The sequence below is a fragment of the Scyliorhinus torazame genome, chromosome 7 (assembly GCF_047496885.1).
Source record: "Scyliorhinus torazame isolate Kashiwa2021f chromosome 7, sScyTor2.1, whole genome shotgun sequence".
In the NCBI taxonomy this organism is placed as follows: domain Eukaryota; kingdom Metazoa; phylum Chordata; class Chondrichthyes; order Carcharhiniformes; family Scyliorhinidae; genus Scyliorhinus; species Scyliorhinus torazame.
Window position 1 is genome coordinate 173,168,587 of NC_092713.1, and position 19,824 is coordinate 173,188,410.

At 57.7% G+C, this 19,824-nt stretch overlaps 1 protein-coding gene across 6 annotated transcripts in view; it reads right to left on the reverse strand.

Moving 5' to 3' along the window:
- Positions 1–19,824, reverse strand: part of tnr (tenascin R (restrictin, janusin)) — a 793,807-nt gene that overhangs the window by 541,701 nt on the left and 232,282 nt on the right. For all 6 annotated transcript variants that reach the window (XM_072511798.1, XM_072511799.1, XM_072511802.1 and 3 more), the window contains one exon: positions 4,532–4,795. In XM_072511798.1, coding sequence (XP_072367899.1) covers positions 4,532–4,795 — 264 coding nt within the window. The remainder of the gene's footprint in view (positions 1–4,531; positions 4,796–19,824) is intronic.

Below are 19,824 nucleotides of genomic sequence, written 5' to 3' on the forward strand. Positions count from 1 at the left end.
CCCGACCACCGCTGTCCCCGGTGAGGGAGCTCCGCGCGGTCCTAGCGCTCGCGGTCCTAGCGCTCCCAGCCCCCCCAGCACACCATGTGCGACCCGCAGACGCCGCCATTTTGGGTCCCGGCCACCACGAGGGGAGGAGGGGCGCCGCCATCTTGGACCGCCCCAGACCTGTACGACGCGTGGGGGTGGCCATTTTTTCCACCCCGCCGCCATCTTGTGACCCCCCCAGCCACGTGCGATGTATGGGGGCGGCCATTTTGTTCATCCCCGATGCCATCTTGGACGGCAACAACGGACCCCACTCCACTACTACAACCACGGCTCGCTTCGATTACGCTCGATCAAGCTCGGCCCCGGACACTCCAGACGACGACGACAACGGTACTAATAAATGGCCACGAGACGCCATGCCTAGTCGACTCCGGGAGCACGGAAAGCTTTATACACCCCGACACGGTAAGACGCTGTTCCTTGACCACCTATCCCAGCGCACAAAAGATTTGCCTAGCTGCAGGATCCCACTCCGTACAGATCCAGGGATTCTGCATAGTTACCCTAACGGTGCAGGGGAGGGAGTTCAAAAACTACAAACTAAACGTCCTTCCCCAACTCTGTGCCCCCACCTTGCTGGGATTAGATTTCCAATGCAATCTACAGAGCCTTACGTTCAAATTCGGCGGCTACATACCTCCACTCACTATCTGCGGCCTCGCAACCCTCAAGGTGCAACCCCCGTCCTTGTTTGCGAACCTCACCCCGGATTGCAAACCCGTCGCCACTAGGAGCAGACGGTACAGCGCCCAGGACCGGACCTTCATTCGGTCCGAAGTCCAGCGGCTACTAAAGGAGGGCATAATCCAGGCCAGCAATAGTCCCTGGAGAGCGCAGGTGGTAGTAGTGAAGACAGGGGAGAAACAAAGGATGGTCATTGACTATAGCCAGACCATCAACAGGTACACACAACTAGACACGTACCCTCTCCCCCGCATATCCGACATGGTCAATCGGATTGCCCAATATAAAGTCTTCTCCACCGTGGACCTCAAGTCCGCCTACCATCAGCTCCCCATCCGCCCAAGTGACCGCAAGTACACAGCCTTCGAGGCAGACGGGCGATTATACCATTTCCTACGGGTCCCTTTTGGCGTCACAAACGGGGTCTCGGTCTTCCAACGGGAGATGGACCGAATGGTTGATCAACATGGGTTGCGGGCAACGTTCCCGTATCTCGACAATGTAACCATCTGCGGCCACGATCAGCAGGACCACGACGCCAACCTCCAAAAATTCCTACAGACCGCCAAAGCCTTGAACCTCACGTACAACGAGGACAAGTGCGTTTTTAGCACCGACCGGCTAGCCATCTTGGGATATGTAGTGCGCAATAGGATAATAGGCCCCGACCCCGAACGTATGCGCGCACTCATGGAATTTCCCCTCCCGCACTGCCCAAAAGCCCTGAAACGCTGCTTGGGGTTCTTTTCGTACTACGCCCAGTGGGTCCCCCAGTACGCAGACAAGGCCCGCCCCCTAATACAGACCACGACCTTCCCTCTGTCGACAGAGGCTTGCCAGGCCTTCAGCCGCATCAAAGCGGATATCGCAAAGGCCACGATGCGCGCCATCGACGAGTCCCTCCCCTTCCAAGTCGAGAGCGACGCCTCCGACGTAGCTCTAGCGGCCACCCTTAACCAAGCGGGCAGACCCGTGGCCTTTTTCTCCCGGACCCTCCACGCCTCAGAAATCCGCCACTCTTCAGTAGAAAAGGAAGCCCAAGCCATAGTGGAAGCTGTGCAACATTGGAGGCATTACCTGGCCGGCAGGAGATTCACTCTCCTCACGGACCAACGGTCGGTAGCCTTTTGTTCGATAGTGCACAGCGGGGCAAAATCAAAAATGACAAAATCTTAAGGTGGAGGATCGACCTCTCCACCTTCAACTATGAGATTTTGTATCGTCCCGGAAAGCTGAACGAGCCGTCCGATGCCCTATCCCGCGGCACATGTGCCAACGCACAAATTAACCGCCTCCAAATCCTCCACGAGGACCTCTGCCACCCGGGGGTCACTCGGTTTTACCACTTCATCAAGTCCCGCAATCTCCCATACTCTTTAGAGGAGGTCCGTACAGTCACAAGGGACTGCCACATCTGCGCGGAATGCAAGCCGCATTTTTTCAGGCCAGATGGAGCGCACCTGATTAAGTCCATTTTTGTTTTACATCGACGCCACGAGTCGGTCGGGCGGTCTGGTCGTCCGTGTCGATCGCCTCGGCCCCGGCGGTGGTGGTGGTGCTTGTACCAGTATTGTCGCCTCCAGGAGCCGTACGGTTTCAGCTCGGGCTTGATTCTTGGTCGGTACTGAGGGGAGGGGAACCGATGAACACCTTTGAACGCCTCAGTCTCGATTTCAAAGGGCCCCTCCCCTCCACCGACCGCAACGCATATTTTCTTAATGTGGTGGACGAATACTCCCGCTTCCCTTTTGCCATTCCCTGTTCTGACATGATCGCGGCCACAGTCATTAAAGCCCTGAACAGCATCTTCACACTGTTCGGTTACCCCGCATACGTCCACCGCGACAGGGGGTCCTCTTTCATGAGTGACGAGCTGCGCCATTTCCTGCTCAGCAAGGGCATAGCCTCAAGCAGGACGACCAGCTACAACCCCCGGGGGAACGGGCAAGTAGAAAGGGAGAACGGCACGGTCTGGAAGGCCGTCCTACTGGCCCTACGGTCCAGGGACCTCCCAGTTTCACGGTGGCAGGAGGTCCTCCCGGACGCTCTCCATTCCATCCGGTCGTTATTATGTACGAGCACTAATCAAACGCCTCATGAGCGTCTCCTTGTCTTCCCTAGGAGGTCCTCCTCTGGAACGTCGCTGCCGACCTGGCTGGCGGCCCCAGGACCCATCTTGCTCCGAAAGCATGTGCGGGCACATAAGGCGGACCCGTTGGTCGAAAGGGTTCACCTCCTCCACGCGAACCCCCAGTACGCCTACGTGGAGTACCCCGACGGCCGACAGGACACGGTCTCCCTGCGGGATCTGGCGCCCGCCGGCAACACGCACACCCCCCCGACACCATCAACCCAACCCCCCCCCTTCCTGCCACCGCCACACCCCGCGACCGCCCCCTTCCCAGGAGGATCGGTTCCCCTCCCCTCAGCACCGACCAAGAATCAAGCCCGAGCTGAAACCGTACGGCTCCTGGAGGCGACAACACTGGTACAAGCACCACCACCACCGCCGGGGCCGAGGCGATCGACACGGACGACCAGACCGCCCGACCGACTCGTGGCGTCGATGTAAAACAAATATGGACTGTTCACAAGAACATTTTGCTTTTCTTCCTATACCCTCTGTAAATAGTTGCAACAGGACGAAATTGTCCAATACTGTATTGCCATGTGAATGTTTTGTCCTCCCAGGACCAGCCCTGTAAACCCTTACCACCATACGAAGCATCACCCCGCCGGGTTCATTTTTGACAAGGGGTGAATGTGGTAGTATGTATTGGGGGTCATGTGGGACTGGAAGCCCTAATGTCATTGGCTGACAGATCCCGGGTCCTGGTTGGCCGTTGACCTCAAGCTCCGCCCTGAAGGCGGAGTATAAGAAGCCGGAGTCTTCTCCCGCAGGCCAGTTTACAATCGAGCTGCGGGGGAACAGACACGCTTAATAAAGCCTCATCGACTTCACTCTATTCGTCTCACGGAGTCTTTGTGCGCTACACAGGGATATACTTCTGAGGCTATATAAAGCTCTGGTCAGACCCCATTTGGAGTATTGTGAGCAGTTTTGGGCCCCGTATCTAAGGAAGGATGTGCTGGCCTTGGAAAGGGTCCAGAGGAGGTTCACAAGAATGATCCCTGGAATAAAGAGCTTGTCTTATGAGGAACGGTTGAGGACTCTGAGTCTGTACTCATTAGAGTTTAGAAGGATGAGGGGGGACCTTATTGAAACTTACAGGATACTGCGTGGCCTGGATAGAGTGGACATGGAGAGGATGTTTCCACTTGTAGGAAAAACTAGAAGCAGAGGACACAATCTCAGACTAAAGGGACAATCCTTTAAAACAGATATGAGGAATAATTTCTTAACCAGAGGGTGGTGAATCTGTGGAACTCTTTGCCGCAGAAGGCTGTGGAGGCCAAATCACTGAGTGTCTTTGAGACAGAGATAGATAGGTTCTTGCTCAATAAGGGGATCAGGTGTTATGGGGAGAAGGCAGGAGAATGGGAATGGGAAAAATATCAGCCATGATTGAATGGCGGAGCAGACTCGGTGGGCCTAATTCTGCTCCTATGTCTTATGTTCTTATGGTTTAAAAACAAGGGTGAGGATTTTGTAATAAAGATGTTGCTTTACCAAGAGTCACTGTGAGAGTTGAAAGTGCAGTCTTCCAAATTCAGGCTGTTATGTAAACGTTCAATTGTGTGGGAGAGTATAGATTTATAGCAATGCAAACATCTGGGAGAATTCAGTCAAACCAGTATGCCAGAATGTATAGAGAAGCACATATCAGATACTTACGAGTGGTAATCTGTGAGTTTATGGGCGCACTCAGCTTGTTATTCAGCACGGCATAGACATTAATGTTGTATTCGACTCCAGGCTCCAATCCTGTGATGCTAGCTGCAGTCCAGTTCCCCGGGACACGTAGCTCTGAGAGTAACCCATCCGGAATGCTGGAAATGTAGGTGATGAGATACTCAGTGATTTTCACAGAGCTCTCCCACTCCAGCGCAATGGTGTGATCAGTGACACCTGTCACTCGGAGACTCTGAGGTGGAAACACTAAGAGAGACAAATACCAAAACATTCACTGGTGAACACAAACATAGAAATAAACACACATGGACACCGCTCTGCCTTCTACTCCCATCCTGATTTACTCTTTGCCCTTGTAAAGTTCACTATCTTCCACCAAAATCAAGATAAAATGTGTTACAGGCAAATATACTCTTCCCAGTATATTCTCGACACTGAATCAAGTTATAATGCAATCTCTCGAATTGAAGACCACAAAGAGACAAGTACCTATATAACAGTGATATAGGTCTATATTACAGGAAACAAATACCTATATAACAGTGATATAGGTCTACATTACAGGAAACAAGTACCTATATAACAGAGACATAGAATCATAGAATCCCTACAGTGCAGGAGGCAGCCGTTTGGCCCATCGAGTCTGCACCAACCCTTGCTCGGATAGAGCCCCGTACCGAGGCCCAATCCCCCGCTCCTATCCCAGTAACAGCCCCAGCCTTTGGGCAATATTAGCATGGCCAATCCACCTAACTTGTACATCTTTGGACTGTGGGAGGACACTGGAGCACCCGGAGGAAACCCACGCAGACACGGGGAGAAAGTGTAAACTCCACACAGACAGTCATCCGAGGTTGGAATTGAACCTGGGTCCCTGGCGCTGAGATAACAGTGCTAACCACTGTGCCATCGTGCCGCCAATATACGTCTATATTACAGGGAGATAAGTACCTATATAACAGAGATATACATCTATATTACAGAGAGAATTGTAACTTTATTAGATGTGTATCAATTTTAGAGAGAGACGTATGTCTATATTTGAGAGAGATTCATATTGTATATATTACAGAGAGACATGTATGTATCCTACAGAGAAATGCATATCAGAGAAACAAGGGCAGAATCTTGTTGAGGTGTCAGCATCTTGTCTGCTGGTGACAAGGCCAGGAATGCTCACCAAAGCACACACCAATCAAGTAGTGGTGAGGCCAGCAATTGGCCTTCCCTGAGAATGAAGACTCCAGAGGCAGAAATCTCACCAAGACCGAGCAACTCTTGTGCTCAGCAGCACCACTGGTGGGCTGTGGCTGCAGCCAGAAGGACAGGTATCAGAGTCCCAGGATAACAGAGTGGCACAGACCACAGTTAAGTAATCATATGCATGGGCAGGGTGGGCTGGGGTGGATGGGAAAGGGAGAGGGAGGATGTTGGCAGAAAGAGCAGGCAGGTGGCTCTCAGCCACCACTTCCCAATGCCCAGACCCTCAATCAGGCACCAAATGCCTTTGGTTGAGGGAATCCCCAGAGGAGGAATCATTGGCAATCTAGTTGTGCGAAGCCCCCTGAGGATAAATGACCATAATATGATAGAATTTTTCATATTGATGTCGTTGTTTCTGAGACTAGACTCCTGAATCTAAATAAAGGAAGTTATGATGGTGTGAGGCGCAAGTTGGCTACGATGGATTGGGGAACGTTACTTAAAGGAGTGACTGTGGATAGGCCATGGCAAACATTCAAAGAGCACATGGGTGAACTGTAACAATTGTTTATTCCTGTCTGACATAAAATAAAACAGGAAAGGTGGTCAAACCGCAGCTTACAAGGGAAATTAGAGATAATAATCTTTATTGTCACAAGTAGGCTTATATTAACACTGCAATGAAGCCCCTAGTCGCCACATTCCGACGCCTGTTTGGGTACACAGAGGGAGAATTCAGAATATCCAATTCACCTGACAGCATGTCTTTCAAGACTTGTGGGAGGAAACCAGAGCACCCGGAGGAAACCCACACTGACACAGGGAGAACATGCAGACTCCACACAGACCGTGACCCAAGCCGGGAATTGAACCAGGGACCCTGGTGCTGTGAAGCAACAGTGCTAACCTCTGTGCTACCGGTATTAGATCCAAGACAGAGAATGGTGCTGGGACCCCAGCTATTCATAATGTATATCATTGATTTAGGTGGGGGAACTAATTGTAGTATCTTCAAATTTGCAGATGACACAAAGCTGGGTGAGCTGTGAGGAGGATGCAGAGATCCTTCCGTGTGATTTGGACAAGTTGTGTGAGTGGGCAAATGAATGGCAGTTGCAGTATAATGTGAATAAATGTGAGGTTGTCCACTTTGGTAGGAAAAACAAGGCGGCAGACTATTATCTGAATGGCCATAAATTAGGAGTGGGTAATGTGCAACGAGACCTGGGTATCTTCGTACACCAGTCACTGAAGATAAGCATGCAGGTGCAGCAGGCAGTAAAGAAAGCAAATAGTATATTGGCCTTCATTGCGAGAGGATTAGAGTACACAAGCAATTATACAGGGCCTTGGTGAGACCACACCTGGAATATTGTGTGCAGTTTTGGTCTCTATATCTGAGGAAGGATGTGCTTGCTATAGTGGGAGGGAGTGCAGCGGAGGTCTACCAGACCGATTCCTGGAATGGGCAGGACTGACAAACAGAGAGATTGAGTCGGTTAGGATTGTATTTGCTGGAGTTCAGAAGAATTACATCACATAGAAACCTATAACATTCTTGCTACATTACAGAATTGTAATATAAATATTACTTATTTGTCTTGCCGAGTTGTATTGAATTCTGATGACAAACAAAGTCTTCGATTTGATGACAAATTATTTATTGAGTAATAAAATAATATGCTTGTCCTCACGTGTGCCAGAACCCCCATGGCCCCCCCAGCTGGCGGCACCCACCAACGGGTAGGTCCAGGGTGGCACACGTGGCAGCCTCCGGTGAGGGCAGTGCCACCAGACGGTGGCCCTGGCAGGGGGGACGGCCGACGGGTCTCAGGGCTCTGAGGGGGTGGGGGTGGGGCGCGTGCTGGCAACCGGGTCCGGCCATGTAGCCCATGGCACCTGGTTGTGGAGGGGGGGTATGCCAATGATGAAACCTTGTCTATACCTACCCCCTGCAAATCGTATAATGCTTAGTCATCTTCCAGCATTGTTGGCCGCCGTGGCGGGGGCTGCTGCCCTGCATGAGTCCCAGTAGGAGCTGGAGCAGGGGCATGACAGGGAGATAGAACATAGAACATAGAACATAGAACAATACAGCGCAGTACAGGCCCTTCGGCCCACGATGTTGCACCGAAACAAAAGCCATCTAACCTACACTATACCATTATCATCCATATGTTTATCCAATAAACTTTTAAATGCCCTTAATGTTGGCGAGTTCACTACTGTAGCAGGTAGGGCATTCCACGGCCTCACTACTCTTTGCGTAAAGAACCTACCCCTGACCTCTGTCCTATATCTATTACCCCTCAGTTTAAGGCTATGTCCCCTCGTGCTAGCCATTTCCATCCGCGGGAGAAGGCTCTCACTGTCCACCCTATCTAACCCTCTGAGGCGGAGCCTGCTGGAGAGCAGCGGGCCGCAGTCTGGTACGTGCAAGCCGCCCAGACCGCAGGGCCACACGCCCGAGAGGCGCAAGAGGAGCACCACGCCATGCGGGAGCCACAGAAGGAGGATACCGAGGAGGAGGAGGAGGAGGGTGTGCCATGGCCACAGAGGCGTGTTTACTGGCGCCGCATGTCCTTCGAGGACTTCCCGGACACGGCGTGCAGGAGGAGACTCTGGATGAGCCGGGAGACTGTCGCCCACATCTGCCACCTTATGGCATACCTGGCACCACGTGGGACTGAGGGTGGACATGCCCTCCCGGTGGCCGTCAAGGTGATGGTCGCCCTCAACCTCTTCGCGGGACGGGGTCGTTCCAGTAGCCAAGTGGGGACATGTCTGCCATCCCGCAGCCAATGGTGCACAGGTGCATCCAGGCCGTCACTGACACCCTGTACGACATCGTGGACCGTTACATACAGTTCCCTGCGGACCGCGCCCACCAGGATGCCCGCGTAGCGGGGTTCGCCGTTGTTGCCCAGATGCCCATGGTGCAGGAGGCGATCGATGGAGTGCACATCGCCATGCGGCCCACCTCGGAGGAAAGAGCCATGTGCCTGAACAGGAAAGGTACGTACTCAATGAACGGGCAGGTGGTCTGTGACCACAGGATGACGATCATGTACGTCTGCGCCAGGTACCCTGGCAGTGTGCATGACTCTTTTATATCGGGCCAATCGTTCATCCCTGACATGTTCGAGGGACACCCCCCCTGGCTGCAGGGCTGGTTGCTGGGCGACAGGCGTTATCCGTTGCGGTCGCGGCTGATGACGCCTATACGGAGACCACAAATCGCCGTGGAGCACTGCTACAATGATGCCCATAGTGCAACCAGGGGTGTGGTCGAGAGGTGTTTTGGGCTGCTCAAGGTGCGCTTCAGGTGCCTGGACCTCTCTGGGGGAGGGGCTCTCCAGTACCCATCGGTGAGCGTCGGCCGCATTGCTGTGTGTGGTAGTATGTATTAGGGGTCATGTGGGACTGGAAGCCCTAATGTCATTGGCTGACAGATCCTGGGTCCTGGTTGGCCGTTGACCTCTAGCTCCGCACTGAAGGCGGAGTATAAGAAGCCGATGTCCTCCACCGCAGGCCATTCTACTATCGAGCTGCGGGGGAACAGCCTCATCGACTTCACTCTATTCGTCTCACGGAGTCTTTGTGCGCTACAATTTATTAAGCGTGCCTAAAAAGGACTATGGAGCTCAGGATCATTCCGGAATGCCTGAGGATCAGCCCCCACGCAGTGAACGCGGCAGCAGCCTTCAAGCACTGGCAGACTTGTTTCGAGGCCTACCTCACAACGGCCACCGGCCGGGTCACAGAAGACCAAAAACTACAGGTCCTGCACTCGAGGGTAAGCACGGAGATCTTCTCCCTCATCGAAGACTCGGAGGATTTCCAGACGGCGTTCGCAGCACTGAAAAGTCTCTATGTCCGCCCAGTTAACCAAATCTACGCTCGCTACGAGACAGCAAGGTCCCGGAGAATCGATGGACGAATTCTACGCCGCGCTGCTGATTTTGGGACGAGCCTGCAGCTGCCCTTCGGTGAACGCAAATGAACATACGGACATGTTAATGCGCGATGCTTTTGTGGCAGGTATGAATTCCTCCCAAATCCGCCAAAGACTTCTAGAAAGAGAGTCGCTAGGACTCTCAGAGGCCCGGGCCCTAGCAGCCGCCCTAGACGTGGCCGCGCGTAATACCCGCGCCTACGGCCCCGACCGCGTGGCAGCCCATTGGGCTCCGTACGTACCCGTCGCGACAAACCCACCCACCCCCGGACACCCCACAGGCTTGCGCGGTCCAAACGCCAAGTCGCACCGGGGGCGCCCGCTGCTATTTCTGCGGCCAGGCGAAACACCCCCGACAGCGCTGCCCGGCCCGCACAGCGAACTGCAAGACCTGCGGGAAAAAGGGCCATTTCGCGGTTGTGTGCCGGTCCCGCGAGGTCGCTGCTGTCCCGGGAGAACAGGAAGCCCTGCAAGCCGTTTACGCTCCCCAACCCCCCAGCACCCCATGTACGACCCGCAGGCGCAGCCGCTCTGGGTCCCGACCACCGCGGTCCCGGGAGAACAGGGAGCCCTGCACGCCGCTTACGCTCCCCAACGCCCCCCCCCCCCCGCACCCCATGTATGACCCTCCGGCGCTACCACTTTGGGTCCCGACCACCACTCCCCACGGAGAAGAGGGAGTTCTGGGCGTCTCTAACGCCCCCCTAACCCCCCCCCCCCCGCGCCCCACGTCTGACCCGCCGGCGCTACCAACTTGGGTCCCGACCACCGCTGTCCCCGGAGACGAGGGAGCCCCACGCGGTCCTAACGCTCCCCAACCCCCCCAGCGCCCCATGTGCGACCTGCAGACGCCGCCATTTTGGGTCCCGGCCACCACGAGGGGAGGAAGGGCGCCGCCATCTTGGACCACCCCAAACCTATACGACGCGTGGGGGCGGCCATTTTGTCCACCCCCGCCGCCATCTTGTGACCCCCCAGCCATGTGCGATGTATGGGGGTGGCCATTTTGTTCATCCCCGACGCCATCTTGGACGGCAACAACGGACCCCACTCCGCTACTACAACCACGTCTCGCTTCAATTACGCCACGTCTCGCTTCAATTACGCTCGATCAAGCTCGGCCCCGGACACTCCAGACGACGACGACAACGGTGCTAATAAACGGCCACGAGACACCATGCCTAGTCGAATCCGGGAGCACGGAGAGCTTTATCCACCCCGACGCGGTAAGGCGCTGTTCCTTGACCACCTATCCCAGCGCACAAAAGATTTCCCTAGCTGCAGGATCCCACTCCGTACAGATCCAAGGATTCTGCATAGTTACCCTAACGGTGCAGGGGAGGGAGTTCAAAAACTACAAACTAAACGTCCTTCCCCAACTCTGCGCCCCCACCTTACTGGGATTAGATTTCCAATGCAATCTACAGAGCCTTACGTTCAAATTCGGCGGCCCAATACCCCCACTCACTATCTGCGGCCTCGCAACCCTCAAGGTGCAACCCCCGTCCTTGTTTGCGAACCTCACCCCGGATTGCAAACCCGTCGCCACTAGGAACATACGGTACAGCGCCCAGGACCGGACCTTCATTCAGTCCGAAGTCCAGCGGCTACTAAAGGAAGGCATAATCCAGGCCAGCAATAGTCCCTGGAGAGCGCAGGTGGTAGTAGTGAAGACAGGGGAGAAACAAAGGATGGTTATAGACTATAGCCAGACCATCAACAGGTACACTCAACTAGACGCGTACCCTCTCCACCGCATATCCGACATGGTCAATCGGATTGCCCAATATAAAGTCTTCTCCACCGTGGACCTCAAGTCCGCCTACCATCAGCTCCCCATCCGCCCAAGTGACCGCAAGTACACAGCCTTCGAGGCAGACGGGCGATTATACCATTTCCTAAGGGTCCCATTTGGCGTCACAAATGGGGTCTTGGTCTTCCAACGGGAGATGGACCGAATGGTTGATCAGCATGGGTTGCGGGCCACGTTCCCGTATCTCGACAATGTAACCATCTGCGGCCACGACCAGCAGGACCACGACGCCAACCTCCAGAAATTCCTCCAGACCGCCAAAGCCTTGAACCTCACGTACAACGAGGACAAGTGCGTTTTTAGCACCAATCGGCTAGCCATTCTGGGCTACGTAGTGCGCAATGGGATAATAGGCCCCGACCCCGAACGTATGCGCGCCCTCATGGAATTTCCCCTCCCGCACTGCTCCAAAGCCCTGAAACGCTGCCTGGGGTTTTTTTTCATACTACGCCCAGTGGGTCCCCCAGTACGCAGACAAGGCCCGCCCCCTAATACAGACCACGACCTTCCCTCTGTCGACAGAGGCGTGCCAGGCCTTCAGCCGCATCAAAGCGGATATCGCAAAGGCCACGATGCGCGCCATCGACGAGTCCTTCCCCTTCCAGGTCGAGAGCGACGCCTCAGACGTAGCTCTAGCGGCCACCCTTAACCAAGCGGGCAGACCCGTGGCCTTTTTCTCCCGGACCCTCCACGCCTCAGAAATCCGCCACTCCTCAGTGGAAAAGGAAGCCCAAGCCATAGTGGAAGCTGTGCGACATTGGAGGCATTACCTGGCCGGCAGGAGGTTCACTCTCCTCACGGACCAACGGTCGGTAGCCTTCATGTTCGATAATGCACAGCGGGGCAAAATCAAAAACGACAAGATCTTAAGGTGGAGGATCGAGCTCTCCACCTTCAACTACGAGATTTTGTATCGTCCCGGAAAGCTGAACGAGCCGGCCGATGCCCTCTCCCGCGGCACATGTGCCAACGCACAAATTAACCGCCTCCAAACCCTCCACGAGGACCTCTGCCACCCGGGGGTCACTCGGTTTTTCCACTTTATCAAGTCCCGCAACCTCCCATACTCTTTAGAGGAGGTCCGTACAGTCACAAGGGACTGCCACATCTGCGCGGAATGCAAACCGCATTTTTTCAGGCCGGATGGTGCGCACCTGATTCAGGCTTCCCGCCCCTTTTAACGCCTTAGTCTCGATTTCAAAGGGCCCCTCCCCTCCACCGACCGCAACATATACTTTCTTAATGTGGTGGACGAATACTCCCGCTTCCCATTCGCCATTCCCTGCTCTGATATGACCGCGGCCACGGTCATTAAAGCCCTGAACACCATCTTCACACTGTTCGGTTGCTCCGCATACGTCCACAGCGACAGGGGGTCCTCTTTCATGAGTGATGAGCTGCGCCAGTTCCTGCTCAGCAAGGGCATAGCCTCGAGCAGGACGACCAGCTACAACCCCCGGGGGAACGGGCAAGTAGAGAGGGAGAACGGCACGGTCTGGAAGACCGTCCTACTGGCCCTACGGTCCAGGGACCTCCCAGTTTCACGGCGGCAGGAGGTCCTCCCGGACGCTCTCCACTCCATCCGGTCGCTATTATGTACGAGCACTAATCAAACGCCTCATGAGCGTCTCCTTGTCTTCCCTAGGAGGTCCTCCTCTGGAACGTCGCTGCCGACCTGGCTGGCGGCCCCAGGACCCATCTTGCTCCGAAAGCATGTGCGGGCACATAAGGCGGACCCGTTGGTCGAAAGGGTTCACCTCCTCCACGCGAACCCACAGTACGCTTACGTGGAGTACCCCGACGGCCGACAGGACACGGTCTCCCTGCGGGATCTGGCGCCCGCCGGCTACACCCCCCCCCCCCCCCCCCGACACCATTCACCCAACCCCCCCCTTCCTGCCACCGCCGCACCCCGCGACCGCCCCCTTCCCAGGAGGATCGGTTCCCCTCCCCCCAGGCCCGACCAAGAATAAAGCCCAAGCGGAAACCGTAAGGCTCCCGGAGACGACAACACCGGTACAAGCACCACCACCACCACCACCGGGGCCGAGGCGATCGACACGGACGACCAGACCGCCCGACCGACTCGTGGCGTCGATCTAAATCAATATATGGACTTTTCACAAGAACATTTTGCTTTTCTCACGATACCTCCTGTAAATAGTTGAAATAGGACAAAACTGTACAATACTGTATTGCCATGTGAATGTTTTTTTCCTCCCAGGACCAGCCCTGTAAACCCTTACCACCATACGAAGCATCACCCCGCCGGGTTCATTTTTGACAAGGGGTGAATGTGGTAGTATGTATTCGGGGTCATGTGGGACTGGAAGCCCTAATGTCATTGGCTGACAGATCACGGGTCCTGGTTGACCGTTGACCTCTAGCTCCGCCCTGAAGGCGGAGTATAAGAAGCCGGAGTCCTCCCCCGCAGGCCATTCTACTATCGAGCTGCGGGGGAACAGACACGCTTAATAGAGCCTCATCGACCTCACTCTATTCGTCTCATGGAGTCTTTGTGCGCCACACTGTGGTCTGCTGCATCCTTACACAACATAGTCCAGCAGAGGGGCGATGTGCTGGAGGAGGAGGAGGGAGAGGATCAGGAAGAAGGGCACTCCTCTTCAGATGAGGGGGCTGGCAAGGGGGGGGGCGATGCACGAGACATGGGGGATGGATGGCAATGGGATGTTGCCCGACGCCGCTGGCTGGGCCAGCAGGCACGGGAGGCGCTGATAGCCACATGTTTCAGCGACCACGGTGGGTGGTGGGTGGCAGGATTGATGGGCATGGGCACAGACAGCAGAGTTCGGCCCCTCCCCTCACCTCCCCCACCACCACATCACCCGCATGCATACCAGCCTCCATGACACATTCACCTGCGGCACAATGGGATGGGAGTCACACGGTTGATGGTGTAAGCGGGTCTGCTACAAGGCATGGAGGATGATGACAGCCCGCTCTACGATGGGCTCCGAGCCATACATCGTTCGACAATGTCTGACCCATGGCCACATCAAGACCCTCCACCTGGGTGGACCCTGCATGCGGCCTAGACACTGCATCTCATGGCCCAGTCGTATGGCTGGGGGTGGGTTGGCGTGGGGGAACCGTGGGCGGGGGCGGGCACGTCACACTCACCAGAGCTCAACATTCCATCGCAGCACCCCGCACACACACTGGTACACAGTCCCTGCCCCACCCCGCAAGCATCAGACAGAGCACAGAGGCTGCGTACATAGGTGTGAAAGGCGTTTAATAACAGACGTCCTGTACATGTGTCCTAGCCCATTTAACTATTCTGTGCCCTGCACCCGTGCCAACTTAATCAGTGTCTACCTTTCTGGCCCTATTACTACGTCTAGGTGCTTCCCCAGGTGGTACAGCAGAACTGGAGGCAGACTCCTGTGGCCGCTGCCCCTGTGACTAGGGTCTCCTTTGGCGGCCGTTTCCTGGGGCGGCCCAGCCTGGATGGACCCGGTTGCACCTCGGGTGATTGGGATGGCGTGGTGCTATCCTGTTCTGCCCGCTGCCCACCAGATGCACCAGGGACGGTAGGGTGGGGGGGGGGGGGGGGGTCCGAGGTGCCGCATCACCTCCTCCCCCCTCGGGATGCCATGTGGCCCCTGGGGCTCTCCATGGGACGGGGGTGCGAGTGGATCCCGCACCCGGGGCACCCCCGTTACCTGGCGCTGTCAGTCCTGGAGGCCCGGGCTGGTATCGACCAGAGTCTGAACGTTTGCAGCCATGGAGCTCAGAGTTCCCCATCCCTGTCTGGCTCTGTATAACGCCGGCCAGCACCCGGGCAATGGCGCTGATGCTCTCAGCGATGGCCTGCTGGGACTAGGCTGTGGCCTGCTTGTGGTAGTATGTATTGGGGGTCATGTGGGACTGGAAGCCCTAATGTCATTGGCTGACAGATCCCGGGTCCTGGTTGGCCGTTGACCTCATGCTCCGCCCTGAAGGCGAAGTATAAGAAGCCGGTGCCTTCCCCCGCAGGCCAGTTTACTATCGGGCTGCTGGGGAACAGACACGCTTAATAAAGCCTCATCGACTTCACTCTATTCGTCTCACGGAGTCTTTGTGCGCCACACTGCTGAAACCGGGCCAGGTTGTTAAGTGCTTCTGCAATGTTCAGCTGACTATGGCTGATGACTGCCTGTGAGAGGGCAGCCCTGTCCTGGACCGTGGAGGCCTCGTGTACAGAAAGCCCCAGGCCTTGCAAACTCAGACCCATGCCCGACACTGTCACCACCATTGCCTCCACCGCGGACACAACCCGTGCAGTGTTGGCCTGTGTGGCACTCATGACCGGCACCATTTCCTGCTCCTGGATGTGGATGCATTCCTGCACTTGTGTCTGCAGGTGCTGGAAACCTGCCGTCACCCCGTTCGATCGTCCCTGTGTTCCTGACTGCATCGGGTCAATGGGTGGGTGAGGGAATTCCAGGAACTCGGGACCATCTGGGCGGCAGCTGTTTTCTGGGGCCGGGCTGCCCTCCGACCATCCGGCCCCTCGGCTGCTCCCAGAATCCTCATCACTAAAATGGCCAACCGAGGTGAGAAGCTCTGCGGTGGCGGAGGGTGTGGGAGACTGCTGTGACGCAACCTCAGTGTCTTCATCGGACCTGTGGTCGGGGGGTGTCCTGGGGTGCTGTCTGTCCATCCCCGCCGTGTTGGTGACATGTTGTGTTCTTTCATCTGCCTGTCCCCTGTGTGCTTGTGTCCTGTGACGTTGTGTCGTGTCTGTCTGTCCCCTGTGTGCTTGTGTCCTGTGACGTTGTGTCGTGTCTGTCGGTCCCCCGTGTGCTTGTGTCCTGTGACGTTGTGTCGTGTCTGTCTGTCCCCTGTGTGCTTGTGTCCTGTGACGTTGTGTCGTGTCTGTCTGTCCCCTGTGTGCTTGTGTCCTGTGACGTTGTGTCGTGTCTGCCTGTCCCCCGTGTGCTTGTGTCCTGTGACGTTGTGTCGTGTCTGTCTGTCCCCTGTGTGCTGGTGTCCTGCGTCGTTGTGTCTGTCTGTCCCCCGTGTGCTGGTGTCCTGCGTCGTCGTGTCGTGTCTGTCTGTCCCCCGTGTGCTGGTGTCCTGCGTCGTCGTGTCGTGTCTGTCTGTCCCCCGTGTGCTGGTGTCCTGCGTCGTCGTGTCGTGTCTGTCTGTCCCCTGTGTGCCAGTGTCCTGTGACGTTGTGTCGTGTCTGTCTGTCCCCTGTGTGCTTGTGTCCTGTGACGTTGTGTCGTGTCTGTCTGTCCACTGTGTGCCAGTGTCCTGTGTCGTCGTGTCGAGTCTGTCTGTCCCCTGTGTGCTGGTGTCCTGCGTTGTCGTGTCGTGTCTGTCTGTCCCCTGTGTGCTTGTGTCCTGTGTCGTCGTGTCGTGTCTGTCTGTCCCCTGTGTGCTGGTGTCCTGCGTCATCGTGTCGTGTCTGTCTGTCCCCTGTGTGCTGCTGTCCTGGGTCGTCTTGTCGTGTCTGTCTGTCCCCTGTGTGCCAGTGTCCTGCGACGTTGTGTCGTGTCTGTCTGTCCCCTGTGTGCTTGTGTCCTGTGACGTTGTGTCGTGCCTGTCTGTCCCCTGTGTGCCAGTGTCCTGTGACGTTGTGTCGTGTCTGTCTGTCCCCTGTGTGCTGCTGTCCTGGGTCGTCGCGTCGTCGCTGGACTGGGACGGAGGGCTATTGTTGGAGCTGCCCTCCGTCGCTGCTCGAGTCCCTGTGGGCTGCCCGCTAAGGTGCTGGTCAGGGGCAGTGTAAGCCTGATGGGCCTGGTCGACCTGCGTTGGCAGGCCTGCCAGGCGCTGGGCACGGGCGGGGTCTGCCAGGTGGGCTGGGTCAGTCGCCTCGTGGCCTTGCAAGACACGATACACCATCATGGTTAGGCAGGTGGACAGAGGTGTGGGTAAGGGCTGAGGGGAAAGGGCTGAGGGGAGAGGGCTGAGGGGAGAGGGCTGAGGGGAGAGGGCAGAGGGCAGAGGGCAGAGGGCAGAGGGCAGAGGGCAGAGGGCAGAGGGCTGAGGGGAGAGGGCTGAGGGGAGAGGGCTGAGGGGAGAGGGCTGAGGGGAGAGGGCTGAGGGGAGAGGGCTGAGGGGAGAGGGCTGAGGGGAGAGGGCTGAGGGCAGAGGGCGGAGGGCGGAGGGCAGAGGGCAGAGGGCAGAGGGCAGAGGGCAGAGGGCAGAGGGCAGAGGGCAGAGGGCAGAGGGCAGAGGGCAGAGGGCAGAGGGCAGAGGGCAGAATGCTGAGGGCAGAGGGCTGAGGGGAAAGTGCAGTGGGGAAAGTGCAGTGGGGAAAGTGCAGTGGGGAAAGTGCAGTGGGGAAAGTGCAGTGGGGAAAGTGCAGTGGGGACAGTTCTGAGGGGAGAGGGCTGAGGGGAGAGGGCTGAGGGGAGAGGGCTGAGGGGAGAGGGCTGAGGGGAGAGGGCTGAGGGGAGAGGGCTGAGGGGAGAGGGCTGAGGGGAGAGGGCTGAGGGGAGAGGGCGGAGGGCGGAGGGCAGAGGGCAGAGGGCAGAGGGCAGAGGGCAGAGGGCAGAGGGCAGAGGGCAGAGGGCAGAGGGCAGAGGGCAGAGGGCAGAGGGCTGAGGGCTGAGGGCTGAGGGCTGAGGGCTGAGGGCTGAGAGGAGAGGGCAGAGGGGAGAGGGCTGAGGGGAGAGGGCTGAGGGGAGAGGGCTGAGGGGAGAGGGCTGAGGGGAGAGGGCTGAGGGGAGTGGGCTGAGGGGAGAGGGCTGAGGGGAGAGGGCTGAGGGGAGTGGGCTGAGGGGAGTGGGCTGAGGGGAGAGGGCTGAGGGGAGAGGGCTGAGGGCTGAGGGCAGAGGGCAGAGGGCAGAGGGCAGAGGGCAGAGGGCAGAGGGCAGAGGGGAGAGGGGAGAGGGGAGAGGGGAGAGGGGAGAGGGGAGAGGGGAGAGGGGAGAGGGGAGAGGGCTGAGGGGAGAGGGCTGAGGGGAGAGGGCTGAGGGGAGAGGACTGAGGGGAGAGGGCTGAGGGCTGAGGGCAGAGGGCAGAGGGCAGAGGGCAGAGGGCAGAGGGCAGAGGGCAGAGGGCTGAGGGGAGAGGGCTGAGAGGAGAGGGCTGAGAGGAGACGGCAGAGGGGAGAGGGTTGAGGGGAGAGGGGAGAATGCTGAGGGCAGAGGGCTGAGGGCTGAGGGGAAAGTGCAGTGGGGAAAGTGCAGTGGGGAAAGTGCAGTGGGGAAAGTGCAGTGGGGAAAGTGCAGTGGGGAAAGTGCAGTGGGGACAGTTCTGAGGGGAGAGGGCTGAGGGGAGAGGGCTGAGGGGAGAGGGCTGAGGGGAGAGGGCTGAGGGGAGAGGGCTGAGGGGAGAGGGCTGAGGGGAGAGGGCTGAGGGGAGAGGGCTGAGGGGAGAGGGCGGAGGGCAGAGGGCGGAGGGCAGAGGGCAGAGGGCAGAGGGCAGAGGGCAGAGGGCAGAGGGCAGAGGGCAGAGGGCAGAGGGCAGAGGGCAGAGGGCAGAGGGCAGAGGGCTGAGGGCTGAGGGCTGAGGGCTGAGGGCTGAGAGGAGAGGGCAGAGGGGAGAGGGCTGAGGGGAGAGGGCTGAGGGGAGAGGGCTGAGGGGAGAGGGCTGAGGGGAGAGGGCTGAGGGGAGTGGGCTGAGGGGAGAGGGCTGAGGGGAGAGGGCTGAGGGGAGTGGGCTGAGGGGAGTGGGCTGAGGGGAGAGGGCTGAGGGGAGAGGGCTGAGGGCAGAGGGCAGAGGGCAGAGGGCAGAGGGCAGAGGGCAGAGGGCAGAGGGGAGAGGGGAGAGGGGAGAGGGGAGAGGGGAGAGGGCTGAGGGGAGAGGGCTGAGGGGAGAGGGCTGAGGGGAGAGGGCTGAGGGGAGAGGACTGAGGGGAGAGGGCTGAGGGCTGAGGGCAGAGGGCAGAGGGCAGAGGGCAGAGGGCAGAGGGCAGAGGGCAGAGGGCTGAGGGGAGAGGGCTGAGAGGAGAGGGCTGAGAGGAGACGGCAGAGGGGAGAGGGTTGAGGGGAGAGGGGAGAATGCTGAGGGCAGAGGGCTGAGGGCTGAGGGGAAAGTGCTGAGGGGAGCGTGCTGAGGGAAGAGGGCTGAGGGCAGAGGGGAGAATGCTGAGGGCAGAGGGCTGAGGGCTGAGGGGAGAGGGCTGAGGGGAGAGGGCTGAGGGGAGAGGGCTGAGGGGAGAGTGCTGAGGGGAGAGGGCTGAGGGGAGAGGGCTGAGGGGAGAGGGCTGAGGGGAGAGGGCTGAGGGGAGAGGGCTGAGGGGAGAGGGCTGAGGGGAGAGGGCTGAGGGGAGAGGGCTGAGGGGAGAGGGCTGAGGGGAGAGGGCTGAGGGGAGAGGGCTGAGGGGAGAGGGCTGAGGGGAGAGGG